At 41.5% G+C, this 24008-nt stretch overlaps 1 protein-coding gene across 5 annotated transcripts in view; it reads left to right on the forward strand.

Moving 5' to 3' along the window:
* Positions 1 to 17059, forward strand: part of INO80D (INO80 complex subunit D) — a 45759-nt gene extending 28700 nt beyond the window's left edge. For 2 of the 5 annotated variants that reach the window (XM_071434726.1, XM_071434727.1), the window contains exons 9-13: positions 643 to 776; positions 2214 to 2431; positions 2820 to 2977; positions 3940 to 5132; positions 11096 to 17059. In XM_071434726.1, the coding sequence (XP_071290827.1) occupies positions 643 to 776; positions 2214 to 2431; positions 2820 to 2977; positions 3940 to 5108 (1679 nt within the window). In that variant the 3' untranslated portion in view covers positions 5109 to 5132; positions 11096 to 17059. The remainder of the gene's footprint in view (positions 1 to 642; positions 777 to 2213; positions 2432 to 2819; positions 2978 to 3939; positions 5133 to 11095) is intronic. The other 3 variants (XR_011680355.1, XM_071434728.1, XM_071434729.1) reach the window with 3 other exon arrangements.
* The last annotated feature ends 6949 nt before the right edge of the window (positions 17060 to 24008 follow it).

The following is a 24008-nucleotide window of genomic DNA, read 5'->3' on the forward strand; positions in this document are numbered from 1 at the left end:
CTAGTGCTGTTTGAAAAAAGACACAATGAAATATCTGTTTGATTTGCTGTAAGTCTGGAAACATTTTTACTCCTGCTAAGGATTTTCTGAAGGAAATCTCAGCAAGCTTACGTTTGGATTTACTTGACCTTTCTGTCTGCTTGCACATCTTTTTTTTCAGAGGAGCAGGAAGGATCTTGAAACTTCTTTGTCTGTGCTCTAAAGATAAATGCCAAGAATGTACCTTAAAAGATTGAATTAAGAAATACTCTTTCTTTAATGTTTCAGTATGGATTGTCATTAGTCTGTAAGGAAATAGTCCTGTTGACTACACTGTTCCAACTGCTACTATTGATCTATTGATTAAGGCTCCAGGAAAAGGCTTCTTTTTGCTAAGAACTCATTAGTGAAATAGCTGCTTTTATAAAACTATCTCAGTATATAATAAAATCATTAGAGATTCTGCATGAATGCAGTTTTTCACTTTAAAAGTTGGGTTTCAGCCTTACCTAGCTTTGAACTTGAATAGCAAATTTAAGGCACTCATTAAAAATAGTATCTATGGACAGATAGAGTTGAAGGCTCTGATCTTTATCAGATTGATAAATCAAAGGGCGTTCCTCCACCACTGTCTTGTGTTATTCCTGATGCAGAAACGCACAGATATCTTATTGAACCGTTCTCAGCAGCTCTTCTCGAGTTGCACAGCCAAGTTTGCAGATGGTCAGCAGTGCTCTGTGCCAGTTTTTGACATTACACATCAGACACCTCTGTGCGAAGAACATGCCAAAAAAATGGTAAGTACAAAGCCATCATTGTATTTATTTGTGTATTGGGATGATCAGGAGTTTTGTTTTAACCCCAGTATTCTTATGAAGTCTTCCTTGACCACTAGCAAGTTTATGAACTTAAGAGCTTGTTTGCTATTATTTTTCTTAAAAGGGTAAAACTAGACAAACATTCCCAGTTAGTATAAAGTATGTTGTGAAAATCTTTTATGTAGTTTTGAGGATATAATGAAGTATACATGGCAATATTCTTCACTGGAGGAAATTTGATTGCTGTCTTAAATTGAGAAATAGAAGATCATTGTGAGAGATCCTGTGATTTATTTGGGGTCACTCCTGGTCCTTGGATCTGAATGTAATATAAGTGTGATATTAATAATACTGCATCTTAAACAGTCTCAGTACACGGGGCCCAAAGTACTTTCTAAAGGTAATGTAAATAGCAATTACAAGGATGCAAATAATGGGTTTGCTACTTTATTTACCTTTTAGTAACTATTAGAATTATCTCGAACTTCCTTCAGGGATCCATGGATCCCAGAGAAAAAGCAGTGGCCTACCTCCCTACCCCAAGCTGAGAGAATGGAGAAATGAAGTTGATGTCCTCTGCTCTCCTTTTTAAGATACCAATCTTCCAAAACAAAACCTTTATGATAATTCACAAACCCACTTCTTCAAGGCTTCTTGTCCTACCTTCAACTAGGTGTAAAACTACTTTTTTTGTTGTTTTGTTGGGTTATTAGAAGTTTTTTGTTACTGTTTTTGTCCAGCCTCCTAAAATTGTGAATTATGGAGTTTTTTTGGCTTAAAATGTGAGGGTTTGTGCTACACAGATCTGCGTGGGGTTTCCCCCTCTTCTAGGCAATCTTCAGTTTGTCCCTCAAGGTTTACCTCTGTAACAAGTATAATCCTCTGCCATACCCAGTATGATGGCAACTGAAGACTGATGATGTGTCAGTGATTGCTGTTTAGAAGCAAAGACGCTTAATTGTTTACCCACATCCTTATCCTAGTCCAGCAGTATTAATTTTGTCTCCTCTGTGCTGTCCCTCTGTTATGTCAGCAGGCACTTGAGGATTGTGGCTTCAGCTGCTGCCTATTATCCACATTAACATCACCTCACAACAGCATTTTGTCTTTAATACTTACAGGAGTGCTGCTAAAGGTTACAGTTTTGCACTTTTTAGTTAGGGTTTGCTATGATAATTTTTAAAGCGAAACTGCACAATCTCCAGTTTACAACATCTCATAACTTGGTCTATGTTATTTTTGCCATTGGGGTCAGTGAGGAAGGAAACAGCTCAATTTTTGAAACTGTCTGTGTGTAAGCTAACAGTTCCTCTTGCCTTACATTCCACATGTATGTGGAATGACCAGGGTGAAAAAAGCTAGGAAAGTAATACTTGTTCTTAATATGCTCCCATTGGTATTGTTTTGCTCCCAAAGGATAATTTCTTGAGAGGGGACAGCTCCCGTAAAGTTCAGCACCAGCAGCAGAGGAAACCCAGGAAAAAAACGAAGCCACCTGCACTTACCAAAAAACACAAGAAGAAGAGAAGGCGAGGCCCACGCCGGCCCCAGAAACCCATTCCTCCTGCAGTGCCCCAAGGGAACCTCACCATGCCTGCCACTGTCTCACTGCCAGTAGACATACCCCACATACGGTCAGTGCTGCTCCTGCCCAGTTTCCCACTGCTGGCCTGAGCGCTGCCAGTGAGCTCTGTGCAAAGCTGCCAAGCAGCATCTGGAGCAGGGCTAAAAATTCCATCTCCATGTTACTGTTGAAAAAAACCTTTAGAGTGGGTCATTTTGGATTTGAGCAATGATTGGGTTTGATGGGTAAAATATCTTGCTCCTGATGTTGCCTCTTACGTAGTTAATGAGTAGCCTAAGTGTAAGCTTCCTAAAGACACTACCTAAAAGCATTTTTTCCCTAGATAATGGAGGAAAAAATGTGTGGGGAAGCATCCATTGTAGATGGATGTGCACTGATAGTTGTCCTTTGGAGCAAGCAGAGTTGAGCACCAGGGACTAATGTTCCTTTCTGTTCAGGAGTCCCTCCACTCCAGAGCTCAGTGCCGATGAGCTGCCTGATGATATCGCCAATGAAATCACAGACATTCCACATGACTTGGAATTGAATCAGGAGGACTTCTCTGATGTCCTGCCACGGCTGCCTGATGACTTGCAAGATTTTGATTTCTTTGAAGGTACCATTCTATTTTACGCTAGCATGAACACAGTCAGTGAACTGAAGAAGTGAGTGTTTCTAAACTGCATTTTGAGGAGTTGCTTGCTTTCCTACAGAGGTAATAAATTCTAGAGAAGGAAGTGTGCGTTTGCTCTATTGTTTGGGAGCTCTGAAGTAAAGCAGACTTTAAGAAGGCTGTGTGCATAGTTCTCTGCTTGCTCATGTAATTACTGCTCTGAGAATCATAATTGGTTTAGTATTTTAATAATTCATTTTACATTTTTACTGCCTGTCAGTGTTACAGTTTAATCAGGAGTGTTCTCAGTAATGGCATCTTTCTGCCATCGAGTGGGGCTGGAATCACAGTCAATGTTGGCCTTTGATAAAAAGAGAAGAGAGTGAGAATAAAATCTTTAAATACATTTTTGAAACTAGCTTTTGATCAGAAATGTGCTTGAATTTCTGCATTCTAAAGCTCAGTACCTATAATGTATAACAAAGAAATTAGAACAGCCTGGAGTTGGGTATGTGATTTCTTCGGTCATTTTCTGATATGTGACATCAGACTGTGTTTGAATTGAAATTAACCTGAATTATACTGTCTCTGTAAATTTTAGGCCCAGGCTGTAATGTGGTATGTAGAAAGAAGACCATGTGTTATTGCAGCATTGAAGATCTTACTTCAGCATTTTTACTTTTAAGTCTAGGAAGTTTAAGAGGCATCTCCTACTATAGTATGTGGAAGAGAAGGGGAAGAGGGGGATTTCCATTGAAGAAGAAGGTGTAATTTCATGATTTTCTTACCTTGCTTGTCTAGTGAACACTGATGAATGATACTTTCTCTGTACTGCAAACCATGCCGGAAGGTTGTCATACAATGCAACTCTGTACTGAACTGTCTGTACATCTTCATCCTTTGAGTGCCAGGGCCAGGCTCACCTGAGAGCAGTGCACTAATTGGTGGTGTCCCTGTTTCTGCAGGTAAAAATGGAGATCTTCTTCCAACCACAGAAGAGGCTGAAGAACTGGAACGGGCCCTGCAGGCTGTAACTTCTCTTGAGTGCCTGAGTACCATTGGAGTACTTACACAGACAGATGGCGTGCCAGTTCAGGAGCTGTCAGATAGAGCGATAGGGGTGTTCTCTACAGGTGCTGGAGCTCCAGGAATGCAGTCCTTGAGTCGAGAGGTTAACACGGATCTGGGGGAGCTGTTGAATGGGCGTATAGTACACGATAATTTCTCCGCTCTGGAGCTGGATGAGAACTTGCTCCGTTCTGCTACCTTGTCCAACCCACCTACGCCCCTGGCAGGGCAGATCCAGGGGCAGTTCTCAGCCCCAGCCAACGTTGGCCTTACTTCTGCCACTCTGATAAGCCAGAGTGGCCTTGGGGAGAGAGCCTTCCCGGGACAGTTTCATGGACTTCATGATGGCAGCCATGCCTCCCAGAGGCCCCACCCTGCCCAGCTGCTGAGCAAGGCAGATGACCTGATCACCTCACGACAGCAATACAGCAGTGACCATTCACACTCCTCACCCCATGGAAGCCATTATGATAGTGAGCATGTGCCGTCTCCCTACAGTGACCATATCACATCCCCTCACACCACATCCTTTTCTGGTGATAACTTGGCAGCTACCTTCTCAGCAGAGATGCCCATGATGGCACAGCACTTGCTCCCAACGCAGCTGGACGTGCCACTTAGCGGGGTGGTCAACCCCAGAACTCACTGGGGAAATCTTCCTGTCAATCTTGGGGACCCCTCTCCGTTTAGCAACCTTCTTGGTGCAGATGGACACCTCCTGTCCACCTCCCTGTCCACACCACCTACCACCTCGCACTCAGAGACCACACAGCCTGCCTTCGCCACTGTGACCCCCAACAGCTCCAGTGTGCTTCCGGGGTTACCGCAGACCAGTTTCAGTGGCATGGGTCCTGCCTCCGCTGAACTCATGGGCTCCACCTCCCCCAAACAACAGCTCCCTCAGTTCAGCGCAGCCTTTGGGCACCAGCTGAGCTCCCACAGTGGCATTCCCAAGGACCTGCAGCCCAGCCACAGCTCCATAGCTCCTCCCACGGGCTTCGCAGTGACCGGTGCCACCGCTACCAGTACCAATAACGCATCCGCGCCCTTCACCACCTCCAACTGAGCTTGTCTGCCTGGCTCCCTGCAGGTAGATGGGGGACCTGTGTTTTCTATCTTTCCTTTTTTCCTTTCTCTTTATTTTGTCTGTCTTCTCTTCCCTTTTTTTTAAGAGGGGGTTGAGAAGAAAACCCCTGCTTCAGTACTGACCAGGGTTAGCCCTCTGTGAACCTTGCTGTAGCATTCACATGTGCTCGTTTGGCACCGGTGCTCATTTATTGCAGGCAGGTTCACTGTTCCCCAATAATTCCTTAAGGATACAGCACAGTTACTGGATGTAAATGATATTAGCAGTAAGACCTAGAAATGGGAAGATACCTCAGATCACTGATGCATGTTACTGATCCCTAGGGTTTGGATCAGTGCTTGTCATCCCATTAGCATCTGGTAGAAGGTTTTCCAGTGGGCAGGAATCTCTTGATTTTTTTTTTTTAATTTACTCTTTTTCCAAAGGTAGCATTTGGCATAGAAAACTTGGCTGCACACATTGATTTGAGAGTGGTGCACTGAAGTCCTAAATCAAGATCACAATTCAAGGATGAGTTTGGCAGTTTCTTGAAATAGTCTCTTGACCTCCTCTGTGTGTGTGTGTGTTTGGGGTGCAGGGAGCAGCAATTCCTTTTCTTCTTTTGGTGAAGAAGTAGTTGTCCCCTTCCAGAACTGGTCACTGTTTTTACTGCATGCTGATTTTTGGGTTTTTTTATTATCACGATTTGTAATTCATTGAGTAACAAAGAGATCAGTTGACTGGTTGCCCATTAAATTTGAAGGCTGTTACGAAGTTAGCCCAGGAAAACAAAAAGAAACAGAAGGATTGAAATATAGATCATGGATTAGAGAAGATTCCTGTGAGAAATTTCCTTCCTTCCTGAATTACTGTGGCCTTGTAGCATTGATGATTTGCCTTTTCAAGTGTGTCTTTGTCCAGAACTCTTTGCCTGACAGGCTGACGGGAATTTCCCAGCTGAAACAGGAAGAATTAGGTTGGTTTTCTGCCCATCCACACAAGTCTAGGTCAGACCCATTGTAAGTTTCAAATGGATGCATTTCTCACAATATGTCTAACTAGTGAGACTTTCTTGGACAGTTTTTAATCCCCTGAGAGCCATATAGTTTTTCCAACACTTGTAGGGTTTGATGCTCTGTTTGGGAAGCTGAATGTATGTAAGGAACTAGCAGGTACCTATCAGCAGTCATGGCAAACCAAAAGAGAAATCACTAATGCAAAATAGGTAACAATTCCTTCTGTCTGCAGGATGGTTTTGTTTGTTCTGATCACCTGCTAATGACAGTATTTACTCTTTGGTAGTAATTGCAGTTCCTAAAGAAAAGAGTCAGTTAGGTTTTAGATTTCTTAAAATAATAATTATTTTTTAATTTTGTTCTTTCAACCAAGAGGTAATTGCAGCAGAAATTCTGAGGTGTTCACTTGCATCTCCTTATCAAGAAGGAATTTGTTTATGACTCTCTAGGGCTCAAACTTGCTACTGTACCCTGACTTGGACTGTAAAAGTAGATCCTGTTTAATACAAGGCTCTACTCTTCTTGGTTTGTTTCAGAGATACAGATGAGAGAAAATAGAAAATTCTACATTTCAGTCTTGTACTGTAGATGATGGATTTTATTCTACCTGTGTGAATTCTAGTCTATTTCAGGAAATTAAGAGAACCAAGCACATGTAATAGGAAGGCTTAATACATTTTCTGAGCAAAGGATCACTGAATGGAGTTTAGTTGCTATAGAAATTCATTTTGTTAGCAGTCAGGCACACACCAAAATATCTGACTCAAACCTCTCCTTCCATCTTCCTAAGGAACAGAGTTTAAATGGGATAGGTCTTGTGTCTTCTTACTATTGTAGCAATCATATTATCCCTCTTTTCTTGAATGATCTGTCCTCTTTAAATATAAAAGAGTATGGATGATGCATATGTCTTTTTCTGAAATTGCAGGTGTATGTGGGTGGAAGAAACAAAAATTATTTTCATGCTTCTGTTGTTATGAAGTCATTATTTCATACTTGGTAAAATAGATCTTAATAATATAAGCCGAATATTTTAAGTGGTGATTTAAATATGTTTGTAACACTTAAATGTTTTTAAACCACATAAAAAGTTTAATTGAAGCCTATGAAATCCTGCTTGTGATTGTCCTGCTGATTGAGGAATGCCCAGTGATATTGTGAATGAGGCAAATCTGACAAGGCTTTTATTTATTTTTATATTATGTTACCCATACTTTGTTGAGGAGACAACTGTTTGATTTGCAGATGATTTTTGTTGTGTTCATATACCTTCTTCAATGTGCTGGGATGTCTGACTGAAAAAAAGTGGAGAACTAGTATACCAAATGGTTAATTCCTTCATCTGCTTGTGTATTCATGTAATTTTAGAGGGTGTTAATTTCCATGTATTGGTTTCAGGACTTTGGTCTTGAAATGGTTCTTGTGCCCATCAAACTTCTAATGAAGCTGCAGCTAGTGCAGAGTATATTTGCCCCACACCACATTTCTCTTTCTTAGCAAATGCTTGGGGGAAGAGAGGATAATAGGAGCTGAGAGCCAAGTTCTGCTTGGTTGTGTTGGTTTAAATTACAGAGGAGCTTTCCAGTCTAAGGTCACGGTGAGTTTGTAGTGGTCTAACTCAGAACTGAACCCAGCTCCTCATCTGTGCATTGATTTAGACAGGGAATTTCAGAAGCTGTCAGAGCAATGGAGGTCCATGATTACCATTTGAAATCAATGGCCTTTATGTGCCTGAGTTTCTTTAAAGTAGCTTGGGACATCAAGTCTTTTCCCCACTTAGATTTCAAACTTTGTGTATTGCTTGACAACTCTTCCCTCAAAACTGACTGCATTACATTTTTCCATGAGCAAACTAAGTTTGCAATAAAACTGCACTTTCAAAAATAAACTTCAATTTGTATACAATTGAAATAGGAATCTTCCTGTCCTGTCTGCCACAGTGTTCTGAAACAGGCTACCACTCTTGCCTTTTCCTGGTTCACCTCTCATTTTTTCACTACCACCGATTCCATGGTTACATGGCTGCCAAGCAGTTACGGGTCTTGATCTTAGCTTTACAAGGTGGATCATTCCAGGTGGGTTTCTACACCCCCACAGCATGCTGACTTCAGTGCATCAGTGTCTTACTGTTGGATGCAAGAGATCTAATTGAGAGGTATGTGTAGTCAGAGATATTTCACACCTCTTCCTCTGGGAAATCCTGCTGGCCTGGTTAAGGTGGTCCTCAAGGCTGTTATTTATGTGGTTTCCGAGTAGATTCCATGCTCCCTCACAAATGTTTTTGAGTATCAGCTCTTACAGCAATTAGCATTCTTGTCACCCCTTCACCAAAGAGCCAGTGTAGCAATTTCAGATGCTCAATACCTGTTGTGCCCTTTATGTGTTGACAAATGGAATAAGGCTAGTTGAACCTAAAAGTTAATTCCTTCACGTAAGATTGGAGTTTTAAAGAATGAAAAAATTAGACATAATTTACATAATTTTGGCAATAATAGCACCTCAATTAGTCTCTGTACTAAAGTATTTAACACAAGATGAATTTTGACAATGTACAGAGGCTTATCAGGAATAGCTTCATGCTCTCTTGGTGCATAAGGCGTTCTCTAAGACATGCTTTGACGTTTCCTTTCACCCAGGAAGACCTTACACCAGCTTTGAGGGGAACCATATGCACTTAGATACCTCAAAGTTGATTTGTTCTTTGGTTTCATAATTATGATACAAGAACTCTGTCTCCTCCTGCCTTCCAATTCCTCTGGGTTCTTGCTTAGATCCCTTCTCATTAGTAGCATGCTTCTATGTATGGCTGAGCATAAAGGCACTAAATTGATAATGCTGGGAGGTAGTACAGTTGCAGGTCTGCCTCAGGCACTGTGGGGAAAATGGCAACAGCTAGATTTCCAACTGAAAATGGGGATTTGCAGTTCTGGTTTGGAAAGCACTGAAAGCCCTGAGAAGCTTATTGCCTGCTAGGCAAAAATCAGAGAAAAGAAATTGTCAAAGAGGAATTGTACCTAATAGCAGGGAGAAGCCAAGGGAAGTGGCCTTTTATTTATTTTTTTTAATAAAAGGAAGATGAGTATTGAAAAATTAGGATATTCTGCTGTGAGCTGTCACTGGCTTTAGGGGCATGGCCAAGGAAAAAGACCTAGGACTGAACCTGCAAACCAGTAGCCAAATTCAGTTTGAAGCTTTGTCTTGCTGTAACCACGTCTAAATGCATTCTGGGTTTGAATCTGCTTGCCAAGAGAGTCCTGCAAAGGTGTACAGTAGACAGTGGGCAGTTTTCTTCCCTGAGAAGCTGGCCCTGGTGGCTACCTATGCTGCTTCTGAGCTCCAGCTGCTCCCTGAGCTCCTGCAGCCTCCTTGCTGCTGGATATCCCTGTAGGCATTGTCAGGCCTCCACGGGTATTTCTCCCTGTCTTTGTGCTGCAGTGAGCTAAATCCGCTCACGAATTCTCCAGCAGTATGAGCCTTTGGGCAGAGAAGAGGGAGTTAACCTTTCAAGACTTGCAGGACAGTGGTGGGAGGTGCTTTCAGCCAACAAACAATAGAAAAGTTACCTGCAGTGACCTTCAGCAGTGAAACATTTGTGTGGCTGTCCAGGCAGCTTCCCTGGTGGAACTGGGGTATTTTTCCTTTTGTATTTCTACACGTGAAGGAGTCTCCTGTGCAGACCTCTTGCAAGGTCCAGTAGTGACAGAAATAGTAACTGAAGGAATAGTTTGGGGCTAGTGTGCTGGCCAGATCTTTAGGTCTTTCTCACCTTCTGACCACAAGGTCTTTCTGATCTTCTGGGTAACGTTTAATGATGGGGATCTGTGGGCTACTTCTTGTACCTTCTTTATTTCCTTCCACTCCACATTCTTCATCATTCTTGCATCTGTTTTCCCATTCTCAGACGCTTACTTTCCAATGTAAGTTATGCCAGCTGGTAAGTCTTCTGTGGTTCTGAGCAAATCTGACTGTAAGATGAACAGGAGGAGAGATTTCTGCAATTCATAACATATATTTGGATGCTAGAATGACAGTGCAATAGATCAAAGTATTTTTCATATCAGTGAGTAGGGAGATGTTTCACAGCATGCTAATATGTCATGAACTAGATGCTGAGGGTACAACATTGATCATGGGAGTGCATATGCTAGCAGTGAACGTTGAGGCATTTTAAGCAAGATTTTACCTTCTGAGACGTTCCTCTTCATTTGAGATGTGTATCAGTAGAAAGTCACGAATTAAAATTTAAATTACTCTTTCTTAATACACTCAAGCCCAAATAAAAGTAAGGAGGGTTGGTGACAAAAATCTATATTTGTGTTCACTAAACTTCGACTTGGACTTCAGGAGAGGTCTGGTCATAAGAGACCTTAGTTCTGATCAGTTAAACTTTTAGTCTTGTCTTTAAAACTAGACAAAAGCACTGTTGTTGGGAAAAAAAGTTTGGGGAAGGAGAAGGAGTTAGAAAATATGCATCTTAAAACAATTCTCTCACTTGCGTCTTCAGCCTCTTTTTAAAAAAAATCCCAAACGGTATTGACTATTTTCCCTTTGCTATCTGGTACTTATGGTTGTTGAGTTCTTTGCTTTGCCCTGTTTTACTCTGCTCCTTTTGTAGCTACTGTGGAATGAAGTAGTGTAGTGGAAGCATGAAAGGACAAAGTGAGCGTGGCTGTAAGTTGAGAGCAATAGTTGGAAAAGGCTTTCTTTATCTGTCTCCTTGAAGTAAGTGTTGGCACCTTTTCAGTCTACTCTAGGTCGTAGAATTTGGTCTGAAAGTGAATAGGATGAACCTTGGGCTTTTGACCATAAAGTGTACTTGTTGTAGAAAAATGCATTCTTCCTCCTCTTCCTCTCGCTAGTCCCCCAAACACACACACAGTGAGATGTCCAGAGTTACCCATGTGTCGACCACATAGGCATGTTGAACTTGGTCCAGTGATGCTAATGTTTAACCTGCTTTCTCCTTGTCAGCTGGTGCCCACGGAGATGAACTCTGGATAGGTAACGTTCCCAGATATCCTCTGGAAAACTTTAACTTTGGTGCAGATTGCTCTGATGTAGCTAACTGCGATGGCATTGGCTTCTACCTTGGAGTGGACTGATTTACCCTGAAATGACTCTCTAACCTGCATCTTAAACAGTGTAGTTGGTTCTGGTGCAAGTAGATTCATTCTGAAGTGATGGACATTTTGATTCTCATGCAAAATAGCTACATCCTAGAAGGGGTTGAACCAGTTTCTCTGAACAGTGATGACCTTCACTGTACAGTTTTGGGTATGTCTCAGGGATTCCTTGTGGAAATAAGGGCAGTTAACAAAAAAAGAAAAAAAAGAAAAAAAAAAGAAAAAAAAAGAAAAAAAGAAAAAAGTTAATAGTTTTAAAAGTAAATAATAATTTAAGTAGAGCGTCACCTAAGTGAGAGCGCAAGAAGGAGAAATCTCTGTTCAGTTTTATAGTCAACAGTGTCTGGCTTACGGACTCTTTCTCTTCTCGGGGCTCTCATCTCAACTTCAACATACAGAATCTTTTTCATCACGCTCAGCTTTAAACTTTTTATTTAAAGATACCCTTCCCCAATGAGCTTTCAGAATACTTATTGTAGATTTTAAGAGAAATGGTATATTAATTTATGCTATTAACATCACCTCATAAATTATAAGTTTTATACTAAAGCTGTATTGAGTGTAATGAATTATGTTGCATATGTGTTTTTAATAGCTATAAAATTATATACAAGCTTTTTTTGGAAAAACAAACTAGTGAAGCACCTTTTTACACTGGATCTTTGCCGTGTCAAGGTGTACAGCTATTCTTTGCTACCTTGCAGATATCTATATCTATATATAGATATATATATAAATAAAATAAAATGGTATCCTGTATCAACAAGTATAGAACTCTTTTTAACCCTTATATTACTGTTCCTATAACTCTTTTTAAATTTTGAGTGTTACATTCTGCAATAATTTATCCGTGGTTTGTACCTATGATTAGAAATTTAGTTACAGGGTAAATAGATCAAATTTAAAAATCCAACTACTGTAGCTGGGAGTTGTGAACCAAGTTTGTAAGACCTTTTCTTTTTTAAAATGTATTTATTTCCAGTTAGCTCTGTGAGTTGGAATTTGAAAAGTTGGAACATTAGGAATCTACAGTGTCTTATTCAGGAATTTTCCCCTCCTTTCCTCACAAAGGAATTCCCACTGTGACTTCTAAATAGAATTAGACTGCTTGTGTGCATGTATGTATTATATATACACACAAAAATATGCATTGGGGGGGGATGTATGTGTGATACGAATGTGTATATTGTATGTAGGTCATAGTTTTGTAAAGAGAAAAGTAGTCAAGAGGTGATGGAATGTATTGTAGAAACGTGATTATTTAGTAGGGGGTTGTTATGTCCTCACTGTTATATAAATAACTGAAACTCTCTACTATATAATCTTCTGTTATAAGGCTAACTCTGATATCATGTCAATTTTACTGTTTTTTTCAAATGAGTTGCTTTGAGCCCTGTTTAAAATGCCATGAAAATACCAAGCTCCCAAAGACAGCCTTTAAATAAAACAAATGGGGGAGGAGGAGTGATGGAAGAAAGGAGTTTTCCAGGACAAACTGAATGGGAAGGTTTGCATTCAGTGGGATGGAGAGGCATGAGAATTGTTGTATCTTTGCAAATTAATACCTGAATCTCCTACAGTCTGACTTGGAAAATGTTGTCAACCAGCGTTCTCGTGTTTTCCAATTAGATTGTAAGGGGTGCTGTTTGTGCAGTGGACTCCTTTCCATAAAAGGATCTTGTCTCCAAAGCAGAATTTTTTTCTCTTCTGAGGATATTTGTGTGTATCAATTTTGCCCCAAAGTTTCTGTTGTGGGATTGCAGAAGAAAATATGCATTCGGTCAAGGGAGTTTCATTTAGGCTGTAAAATTCTGAATTTGATTTTGACCACTTACCTTTTTTTCATAATTGGAGAAGAAAGATTTCTTTATGGGAGCTCTCACTTGAAATTGTGAGAAGTCAGAAACGTTCTTCAGATTGGCTTACTCTTCATATTTTTCTATTTAGGCTGGAGAAAGCCTAATTGGTATTTATTCATACAGTATCACTTTTATGATGATCCCAGTGACTTTAAAAACCTTTTTAGAAAAACAGAGCTTCTAGTATTGAATGGAAATTTGAAATTTTTTGCAATTTTTCTTTTATTCCCTTCCATATCACGATGTTGATGCTCCCCCAGGCATCTCTCTCCCTTTCCTTCTCTCCACAATTTGTTTCTAGCACATATGCATAGAGGCAAAAGGGTAGGGAGGTGGAAGTTGTCAGAGGCCTTTTCTTCTGCTTATTTGGTGGTAATGGGAATTAGGAGCATAAATCTTTATGCCTTTATGGAGGAGAATAGACCCATTTTTGTGTACAGAGAGGTATATCTGTATGTGAGATAACAGAAGCATTTTGCTGAATGTGGACTTGGCCTCGTAATGTACAATAAATATGTATGAATGCAATCAATCTAAATCTATATATACATGCATACAGATTGATAGGTGGAATATACCTTGTATCACACACCTGTACATTAGCTGTAACACCAGTGAGTGTGTGAGCTAAAGAGAGGGACTATCCACATCCACATAACATATGTGTAACAGGTAAGCACTTGTGCCAGACAAGTTGCTTTAAATTCTTCTGAAGGGTCTGGATGACTCAGAGACTGATCTGAGCTTGGCCACCATTGGCTTGTGTTACCTCAGCCCTCACAGTGGAGTTTCCTTTCTGTGTCTCTGCTTTTGTTTTATATTTAGTCTCGTTGAGGCCTCTTGCAAAATGCCAACTTCTTCTGCTTCTCTGCTCCATTGCCTCCATTCCAGCTCCTCCTTGTCCCTGCATCTCTGCAGTTTCTCTTGCTAGCAGCAGTCAGCTTTAATGGCCCAATCCAGCTCTGCTTATGCATGAGGGAAATTCTCTTGGTGACTGGAGTGGTAGCTGAATTGGGCCCTGAGCATCTTCTTGAACTTATGCAACTTCCCCAGCTTCAATTGTGATTCAGTAGGACTGTGATTGATTTGCAGATGAATACGAACTTTTCATGGAACCTGATGCAGAGCTTCCTAGCATATTAAAAGGTTAACCCAGCATTATATTTAAATGGTCAAAATGAGAAAACTGCACCCACCAAATACTACCTTCCAATTTTCAACCCTAGGGAGAAAAAAGAAGTTTGATTTGTATCTCCCATAACACAGGAAGTAAGCAGAAGGCAGCCCTGTGCTCTGCTCTGAGCAATGGGGTTGTCATCAAACATATCAAAAGAAACACAGTTTGTTACACTTTACCATAAAACAGATTTAAAATGGAGTGCAGAGTTGACCATTAACATGCTAGCACTTTGCATCTAGTTGTGTATTGGGTAATATTGCTTATGCAAGTAAATTATGGGCTTAAGTGTTTTATTTTCTGTTTTCTGGCTAAATGGAGCTTCTATATCCTTTTAGCAGAAAGCAGCTGTCAGCAACCTGCTCAGTCACATTGAAGTGCTGTGTATCTTAGGCTTCAGTTTCAGAGGAGAATGCTGCTCCAGTTCTGTCATCGAGCCATACTGGATTCCATGTTTTCAATATGGCTATGACACAATTTTTCTTGGCCACAATTCAGCCATGGAATTTTGTCTTCCTTGCATTTCTGTTAGAAAAAGGTAACTGGTGTACTGTTCCATCTGAGCTTTCATGCAGTCACACATGGCTTCTATGATACATATGTTGGGGCGTGTGTATGGGATGTCTGTGTACTGCGTGTGGACAGTGTGGATTGATACGCACACGCCTGTTATGCTATTTCAGTTTGTGTATGTGGAGAATGTACCTGTTGGTTATCTCCTGATATATACTCATGCATACCTATATTAAATATGTATATAGAGTGTAGATGTCCTGCATATACATGTGTATATGTTACGAAAACTTGGTTGGCATTTTTTTTTCAGTTTGGTTTTTTTTTTTGCAAATTGCTGTCCCTTATTACTTATTCTCACTGAAGCTGCATTATATAGAAGAAATGGAGAAATGTGTTATCAAAGTTTTATTTTAAAAAGGAGACTTTTAATTATCTAAAGCCATTTGTAATTGTCTTTTGAATTTTTACTAGAAGGGTTGTTATTTTAAAAAGGAAAAGAAAAAAAAGGAAACAAAAAAAACAAAAGCAAGCAGACAAGCCCTTATTCCCACCCTCGTTTAGGTAAAAGAAATGGAAACACAAGTTTCTAAGTATTTATTTCCTTCAGATGTTTCTGAGGCATACAGTAATTACATTCTGCCCCATCCCCCTTTTGTCCAATTATAATAAATGATTCATGATTTTCTTTTCCCCTCATTACTTTTGTAAATCATTGTTCACCTCCTACATTCAATAGTACTGATATCACTAAGGAGATTTCGTGTCCTTCTGTCCTTTTTAGGAGAAATACCAGTGCATCACTATTGTGTTTCATTTTAACATACTTTGTGGAGGATGGATGTTTTTATTGAAGATGTCTGTAACCCGTCTAACTTATTTAATGTGAGAAGCCTTCATTGGAATCTATCGTCTGTTTGTTTCCAACAAGTTCAAGTTTCTGCAACTGTTTTTTCACCAACATGTTAAATAATTCCCTTCTTACTTTTATGCCTGAGGTTTTAAAATTTGGGTTTGTTTTTTGGGATTTTTTCCCTCCAATTCCCAAAAATATTTATCTGCAAATGGAGCAAAACAGATGTCAGAAGCTCGACCAATATCCTTTTTGCAGTTCAGGGTAAATATATTTATCCTAGACTTAAGAAAATAAGGTGGCAAATGGACAATCTGAAGTGCTTAGAGGGAATGCTCTCTCTTTTTAAGGCTGTCTCCGAGAAGTTTGTGTTTGGTGTCATTTTAAAGGTAGCTTGATCATGCTTTGATATCAGAAACAGCCTTGTAACAAAGAGCCTCATACAGTTGTTCGGTCACTAGAGTTTAAAATGTAAACAAGTTGCAGTGGGAAAGCAAAGGTGAGGCAGTGTATTTTGAACCAGTGAATTGTAGCTTGCAAATGTACCTGATTTTGAAGTAACTGCATGGTAGCAAGGATTAGCAGTCTCTTACACCCCTTCCTTCTTCCCTCTCATATCTGACACATGTGTTCAGCATACCATACATTGGGAAAAATAAGCAACTTCCTCCAGCAAGGCTAATCCACTGAATGACTGCTTAAAGGGAACATACAAACGGGCACTGCCACGTCCCGTCTCATGGTATTAGCTGGAAGCCTGGCTAATACGCACAAACAGCCCAGCCCAGCTCGCTTCTGTGCATGTGTCCCTTGGGGACAGTGTGGTGAACAAGGGCTCCTTCCTTCAGGGGCCCTGGCAGCAATGGCAACTCACACCACCTCTAGTGCTGGAGGCTCACGGACAGCATTCCAGGGGCGGGGAGGAAAGCTTGTGTTTGTACTTTCCCTTTAAATAGGAAAGGTTGGCTCACATGTTCCTCATACTTCTCAATGAATGTACTGTATTACCATTTAAAAAAAAAAAATCAATTAAATGATAATAGATTGGTCTCCTTTTGTTATCTGGTCCTTGTTTAATTTGTTTAAGGGTTTTTGTATACAAAAGTTTACATTTTTATGTATATTTTTCTTGTGTAAAAACTGATGTAATATGTGTATAAAACACTGTATGTATTATCTGTATATAGTGTGACAAAATGATTTTCTTTCTTTCTTTTGGATGTATTAATAAATCTTGCTGTGAAGTAGCTGTGTTTACTATGATGAAACCCTCTTCTCCAAGCCATTTTGCCAAGTCCAAGATGTATGGATATTGCCCAGGATGAAATCTACTCCATTAAGTGATTTTTTTTCCTTTTAAAACATATCGTAAGTACAGTTATTAAACTGTCCTTTGCTTAGATTGCTGTAGAGTCTGAGTCGGCTCTTGCTTATTCTCTGTTGCTTTCTAATGACATTAGCTAATTAGTTTTGCTAACAACCTGGGGTCTTCAGTCTCAGTCCTGGTTCTAATTATACTGCTTTCTAGCTCTGGATCACTGGTCTGGCAACCAGATCCTCTTCATCCTGTTTTCCAGTTTGAGGAAGTATAATTTAAGGGGTATAGAATAGAATTTTCTCATGTATGTTGTTATGTTTTTTGAGATTTAAAAAATATATACTTGCTTCATCAACAAAACCAGTTAAGTTGGAGTTTGGCGTTATTTGGTGATTAGCATGTGGATGAGAAACGATGTTGCTGTGGGGCTCTGCTCAGCTCTCAGGCAGGCTTACCAGGCCAAGGCATGGCTATGACCTACAATGGTCAGACACTGGGAATTGCCACCACATTGTTCGGACACAGCTGCTGTTTGTGCCACCCTCGTGCCAGCAGGGCTGCCTTGGCTGGCACTGCCCTTCCAGTGCCAAGGTTGAGCTCCCAGAGTGGCTTTTCCACAGTAGCTTGAAGGATGTCCTCTCTTTAGGCAGAACTACCCCTTGGACACTTCACAGTAAGTAGATGGCTGCTGCATCTCCCTGTCATCATTTGTTTTGTGAAGTCTTTCTTCTCTGCTTCCTGACATGAGGGTTTGTGCTTCCAGTGGTGTTTGCTTTGCTTGTCTGTCTCCATCTCCAGCGTGTTTGAGGTTGTGACTTGTGGGGGAGCAGCTGTGTCCTTGGTGAGGTCATCTCCCAGGTTCTGTTTTTCATTAGCAGTTTCAATGCTGACCTGGTCATTGGAATAACAACCAACAGAGATTGATGAGAGAGAGATTCAGTAATTTGACTTCTCTTTTAATGAACAGTGGCCCAGCTATTCCAAACAGTCTAATTAGGGCAGCATTTCACAGTACCTGGTTGTAATTCAGGCTGAGGGGTAAGTAGTGTCAGTGAATGGTGTAGTCTTTCATGCCAACATGTGCTGCAAAGGTTTCGTGGCAAAGATGAAACTGCTCTAATACCTCGTGTTCCTGGGAGATGGGAGTGCACTGGAAGTGTCGCATCCAGACCTTTGTCAAGACAGAGTCATGACAGAAAAGAACAGATGCTTAAAGCCAACTAAAGGAGAGTACAGCAGTGTAAGTTCAGTGCAGTATGGCTTGAGAAAATTACCCCAAAATCTACCCCTTGTCCTTTCTTGGGAATTCTCAAGGTTATGGGCCTGACGCAATTGGACACTCTAGGAGTAAGAGAGATGAGGCAGTTCTGGTCTGTTACTGATGCAATTCTGGCTGTGCATGTGGATATTACAAAGCTGATCCTTCAAAGTGCTCCATCTCAAGTAGCACTCAAGAGGGCAAGAGGAAGAATTGACTCTTACGGAGAAAATACTTGTTTAAAATCTGGTTTTAAGAAAACAGCAACAGTAAGTTGCTGTTTGGTGTAAGATTTGAGGCTGTAATGGGGACTAAGAAGGTGGAAGTAAGGAAAATGGGGGCTCTTCCCTGGGGATGACTCCCTGGCAGAAGCAAATGTGTCCACTCTGGTCCTGAGCAGGACATTCCCCAGTGTGATGAGAGACTTGATGAGAGATGGATTGAGACTCCTCTGCTGACTAAGGCAGAGACTGACTGACCTGTGACTTTTTACCCCGCTATTTTCATGAGCAACACAGAAATGCTGCTCTTAGAAAATGATTGCATGACTCTCAGTCTGAAATACAAAAGCAACTGGTCATTGTTCTAGTGCCACATTTCAAAACAAAAATAGGTTTTGTTTGAAGTATCAATTCAGGAAGAATGTGGTACATTTCTCTTTGTATTTTAATAGTCCTCTCAAGCTCCAACAGTAGCTTTTTAATAGCTGGCAATTATTTTCTCAGGAAAGCTCATTTAGCTTGTACTTGAAAAGCAAGTGACATTTTGTTACAAGAGCAAGTGTTGCTCTGGTATTCGGTGAAGCAATTGGAAGGAGAAACCTTTAATAAATTTGGGAGCTGGCTTCCTGCAGAGGTGAAGACAACCTGTCTCCCACCATAGTTACAGGCAATTGTCCCATCTGCAGGAAAGAATGGTGGCCATCTTCCACAGTATCCCCTGGACCCTACACCTCAAGCACAGGGTTGGTACTCTGCAGCTTTCAGGTCTGAACTAGAGATACAGGATGCTTGCTTTAAGGGGCTAAGAGATCAGTATCATATTTGCTGGCATGAGGTTTGGCCAAGGAATGGCTGCCTTGTTTTATTGTTATTGCTAATTTATAAATTGTGGAAGGTGCCAGTGAAGAGTCTTGGTACCACTGAACCTAGGGAAAAAATTGAAGTATTGTGCTAGAAATGTCCCTGAAGGCAAAGTATCTTTGATATTCAGGTGAATTCTTGTATTTCTGTGGGGGAACAGTGGCACAGAAGTTCTGTATCTACATCCAATACCTCCCTTGACAGATGTTGTTAGGACCAAGAGACTCAGGCCTTGTTCACTGCCCACATCTCATTTGTGATGGCAAACATCTCCTCCACGGTGTAGAGGAGAGTCCTGCAATGTAAACTCAGTCTGGCTCTGTTTCTGCTCAGCTTGTGCACGAGTTTCAGGTTCCTGCCTGTTCAAAGTGTTTACTTTCATACTGTGCAACTGTGGTGGAACAACCCCCTTGTAATCAGCCAGCCCCAGGGCACTACTGCAAATCTGATTTGTGGGGCCCTACTGTGGTGCCTGCCAGGCAGCTGACGCTGGCTGGGCAGCTGGTGCAGCCCTAAATGCTGCCCCATTCAGCGGTGCCTCTCACAGCTCCCGTGTGTTCAGCCAGCCCATGTTTCCTGGGAGGGTGGCATGGACTTCAAACACTTCCAGCTTCCCCATTGCAGCTGTGCTGGATGTGGTGATGGCCCTTTGCAGCAGAAGAGAAAGTGCTCTGGTGACAGCGAAGGGGAGGGTCTTCCCAGTTGCAGACCAATGCCATGAGCCTGTGCTGTGACCCAGGGAGGGCAAAGGCTTGTGTCAGGAGCTGGCATCTGATAGGGCACCCTCCTGTCTGTCTAGTCCTGTGTCAGAGCATCTACAACATAACAGTGTAGAGCTCATGCTAAAAAGAACTTCACTGATGAAAAAAATCCTGTTTTTTTCTAGGGTTTTAAGTGTGTTAAACCTTTCTTCTCAAGCTGAAGCTTTCTTGCACCAAGACTTTGCATGTGCTGAGAGTGGCAGCACTCAGGAAGGAATGCATTGGGTCCAAACTCCAGCTGAAGGGGTAGCAACAACTCTTCCTCAGCCACCTTGTGCCAAAGGAGCAGCAAGAACAGAGAGGCTGATTTATGTCAGATCTGGGCCAGTACTCTGCCAAGGTTTGATTTCAAGCTGTGAGTCTCAGTTATAATACTGCCACTTTGGCAGAGCTGGCCCACATTTGTGCCAGTGGAATTTGTGCAGAACCAGACCCTGGAATTGTTCACAGAATTTCCCAAAGTGACTGTTGTTGCCATTTCCACATGGGACATGTGGTACATGGTTACAGCTTCCCTCTGTCTCTCCATGGTGGTTCCAATCCCTTTCAGAGTTAGGAGAGCTGCCTGAGTTCCAAGGGCATTAAAAGTTCTTCCAACCAGTTTTGGATAGGTTTAAAGATAACCTTTGTTGGATTTTATTTTCCATTTGCTAGGGGAAAATGTTCTTTTCCATCACCTCATTAGGAAGAACCCAGCTGGATGGCTAGAGAAGTTTAAGGGGTGATTCTTTATGTGCCCAGAAGATAGGGATGGGTGAAATCCAAGACACGTGGGGTTCTTCTCTGCATGTTCCTATTGCCTGTGGCTGCAGACATTTAAACTTGCTGCCTGAATCAAGAGACAAGTATTAGCATCAGCAGAGGATACCTCCTTAAATGTGCATTTTTCTATAATGTGTGCTCTCAGCAATAGGCATACATTTGCTATGGTTGCTTTAGTAAAAGAGCTTTTTTAGTCCAGTTGAGTGTTTAAGTCAGTAAAACCACTTGACTTATTTCTGAGAGCATGTGATTATTGGGTTTTTGTTGGGTTTGGTTGGTGGTTTTTTGTTGGTTTTTTTTTTGGTTTTTTGGTTTGGTTTTTTTTTTTTTTTCCCAACTGGTTTAATGCCTTGTTTAATCCTGCAGAATTTAATTTTTCTGTTTACCAATGTTTTCTCAGTGGAGCCAGCCAGTTTCCTCCATTAATAATCTCATTTTTTTTTCTGTTCTCCCTTGCGTCCTACTGTTTAATATAGCTTTTAGATTGTTTTTTTTTCCTCCTTTTTTCTCCCAGTGTTTTGCTCATTCTATACAATGTTTCTGTCTTGTCCTCTCCATCTCCTTTCCCCTCAGACTGCAACTAAAATTGTTGCTGAAGAGATTCTGGTAAGCAAAATTAGATTTCTAGAACTCAGAATTGTTCCCTGTCAAACCTTATCCTCATCACTCGTCTCTTTTATCTCTACCAGCTCTGCCCAGGTATGAGACCTTACTTGGCAGAGCTATTCCTAATATCCCTAATTATGAAATTAGAATCAGGCAAGGTCTCAGCTGGCCCTTTCATAGGTGATAGGGATGAGGATGTTGACAAACAATCTCAGAAAAATTCAGTAAAGCTTCTGTGGTATTTTGCTTGTCCTGGTAAGCTGGCTGCCTGTAGCAAATTTTCTGTGATGCCATGCCAAAAAGATGATGTCTTTATCAGACACCATTTCCCATTAGAAATGCTTTAAAGACTACCAGTCCTGCTCGTCCTGTGATGTCTGCTGTGATGTTGGCTGCTTTCACACAGCCCTGTGCTATGGGGAGCAAAGTGTTTCACCGAGGTCGTGCTGTGTATCTTTGAGTATGTCCCTGGCTTTGGGCACACTTTGCCCACAGGCAGCACTGATGCCATCTGCCTTTGCCAGGTGACAGAGAACAGGGCTGCTGGGTGGCATCTTAAATCTCAATTAATTGAATACTTGCAGGCACTCTTTTCCTTTCTTTCACCCCAGTAACACAGGATATTTATCCACAAGCTTTCTATCTGTCTCTTCCTGCTTCTTGCTGGATTTTATTCTCTTAACCAATGCCAAAATTCCCTTCAGGCTGGTCTAAGCTGAGTATGAATGAGACAAACAATGCATAGATGTTCTCATGACTCTAAATATAATCTAAGCTGTACAGAAAATGATGGAAGATTTAACCAGAAAAGAGCCAGTGACTCAATGTAACTCAATCTGTTCAGAATCAGTGAGTGACACAAAAAGCCTCTCTTTCAGCTATCTTTCCATTCTGGTGTCTGCATGCACTTTGGAAGTCCATCTCAGAGGCTGCCTGTTGTCCCATGCACCTCAGCATCCCTGTGACACCTGGCAGCACAACTGGCTTCACCATCACCTTGTGTACTCTCTGCTCCATATGTGCCTCCTTGTCTTTGTTCTGTCTTTGTGCTGCTCAGTGTCTGTCTCTGGTGGACACACTGCAGATTTTGCTGCCTTAGATCCCAACTTATCCCAGTGGATCCAGCCCTTGCTTGCAGATCTCTCTTGTCCAAAGCTCCTGTTTGCAGTTCATGCAGCTGTGACAGACTTTTAATTCTCTTGCTGCCTTATTAGGCCCCCAGCCCACATCACTTACCCTGTCCTATATGGGTGGCCATCCTCTTGTGAGACCTCCTGTCTGGAAAACTGGTGGGTTTTAAGTATCATGTCCCATCTGTTACACTCTGGTCCTGTAATTGAAATGTAGCCTGTGGTGCAAAATTCTTAAAATACATCAGAACTATAAAAGAAACTCCTCTTTTTAATTTGGTCATCTCTAATGCCTAAGAAAAATCATCCATATATTTCACAATTCAGCCTTGTTTTCCTTCTGCCTCTTGTTTTTCCATCAGCTGTTTGGGACTTGATTTGCAGTGGAAGATGGTGTTCAATAGAAGGGATACACAAATGACAGCAAACAGCTTCAGCCTCTTGGAGTATTAAGTTTTATGGCTTTCCCAATGCTGTAAAACCAACACAGGCCATTTTATTTTTAATTTTGGACATAATTCTGTTTATTTTTCTTGCAAGGTTTTATACTAAGATAAGCATTCTCAAAGGTTTTTGTTTACTCTGGGAAAATGGCTTGGCAAAGGAAAATATTACTGTGCAAGGCCCACAGTGTGAAATTGCTTATTGGCTGTAATTTTAATGTGAAAGATGCCAGACTGTTAACAATCAAGAATTAAGTTTTCTCCATTTGTTTTCAAACAGGTAATTTGCTAATTATTTACCTAGGGATGTTCCTTGATAATGGCCTATCTGAGTACATAGCATCCCTCTAATAATCCTCTGTCCCGATCTGTGCAGGAGAGAAATGCTGTTCTTCAGGGTGGAGTGCAGAATGAAGGCAGTGGCGCTCTCCTCTGCAGTCACCCCAGCAGGGTGTGGTGGAGCAGGGCCCTGGTGTCCCAAAGGATGTCATCTGATGTTAGCAGTGTTCTCTGCAGAGATGCCCCCAGCTGTGGGGCAGGGCCTGGGGATCAGTGCCTGCTGCTGAGTTCTCTCCAGGTGGGAGCAGCCTGCTTGTGCCCACAGAGAAGGTGCAGTGGTGGAAGAGTGCAGAGTGCTGTCAGCACAGACTCGCTACAGCTGAGGAAGGACTGTAGGATACTCTTGTTTGAGATTCAGGCTGAATGAGCCTTGCTGGCAGGGGCTCTCCTGCTTAGTCCTTCCATGCCCTGAACTATACCCAAATGGAGCTGTGTCCTCCAGACCAGTCCTGTGCCAGCCTGACAGGGCTGTTTGAAGGGGCCTCAGAAGCGTGGTCCCAGTAAGTGTGTGGGTAGTGCTGCACATGATGCTGGGCCCTGGAAGAAGCAAATAATGAGAACCCAGGTGGATGGCCATGGGCGGGGCAAAGATGCTGCAGTTTGCCACAGAGTGGGACTAGACCTGCTTTGTCCATCATCTTGAGTTTTGCATTCCTGATT

Source organism: Agelaius tricolor, unplaced genomic scaffold (assembly GCF_023055355.1).
Source record: "Agelaius tricolor isolate 1412-34295 unplaced genomic scaffold, bAgeTri1.0.p SCAF_10, whole genome shotgun sequence".
NCBI lineage: Eukaryota > Metazoa > Chordata > Aves > Passeriformes > Icteridae > Agelaius > Agelaius tricolor.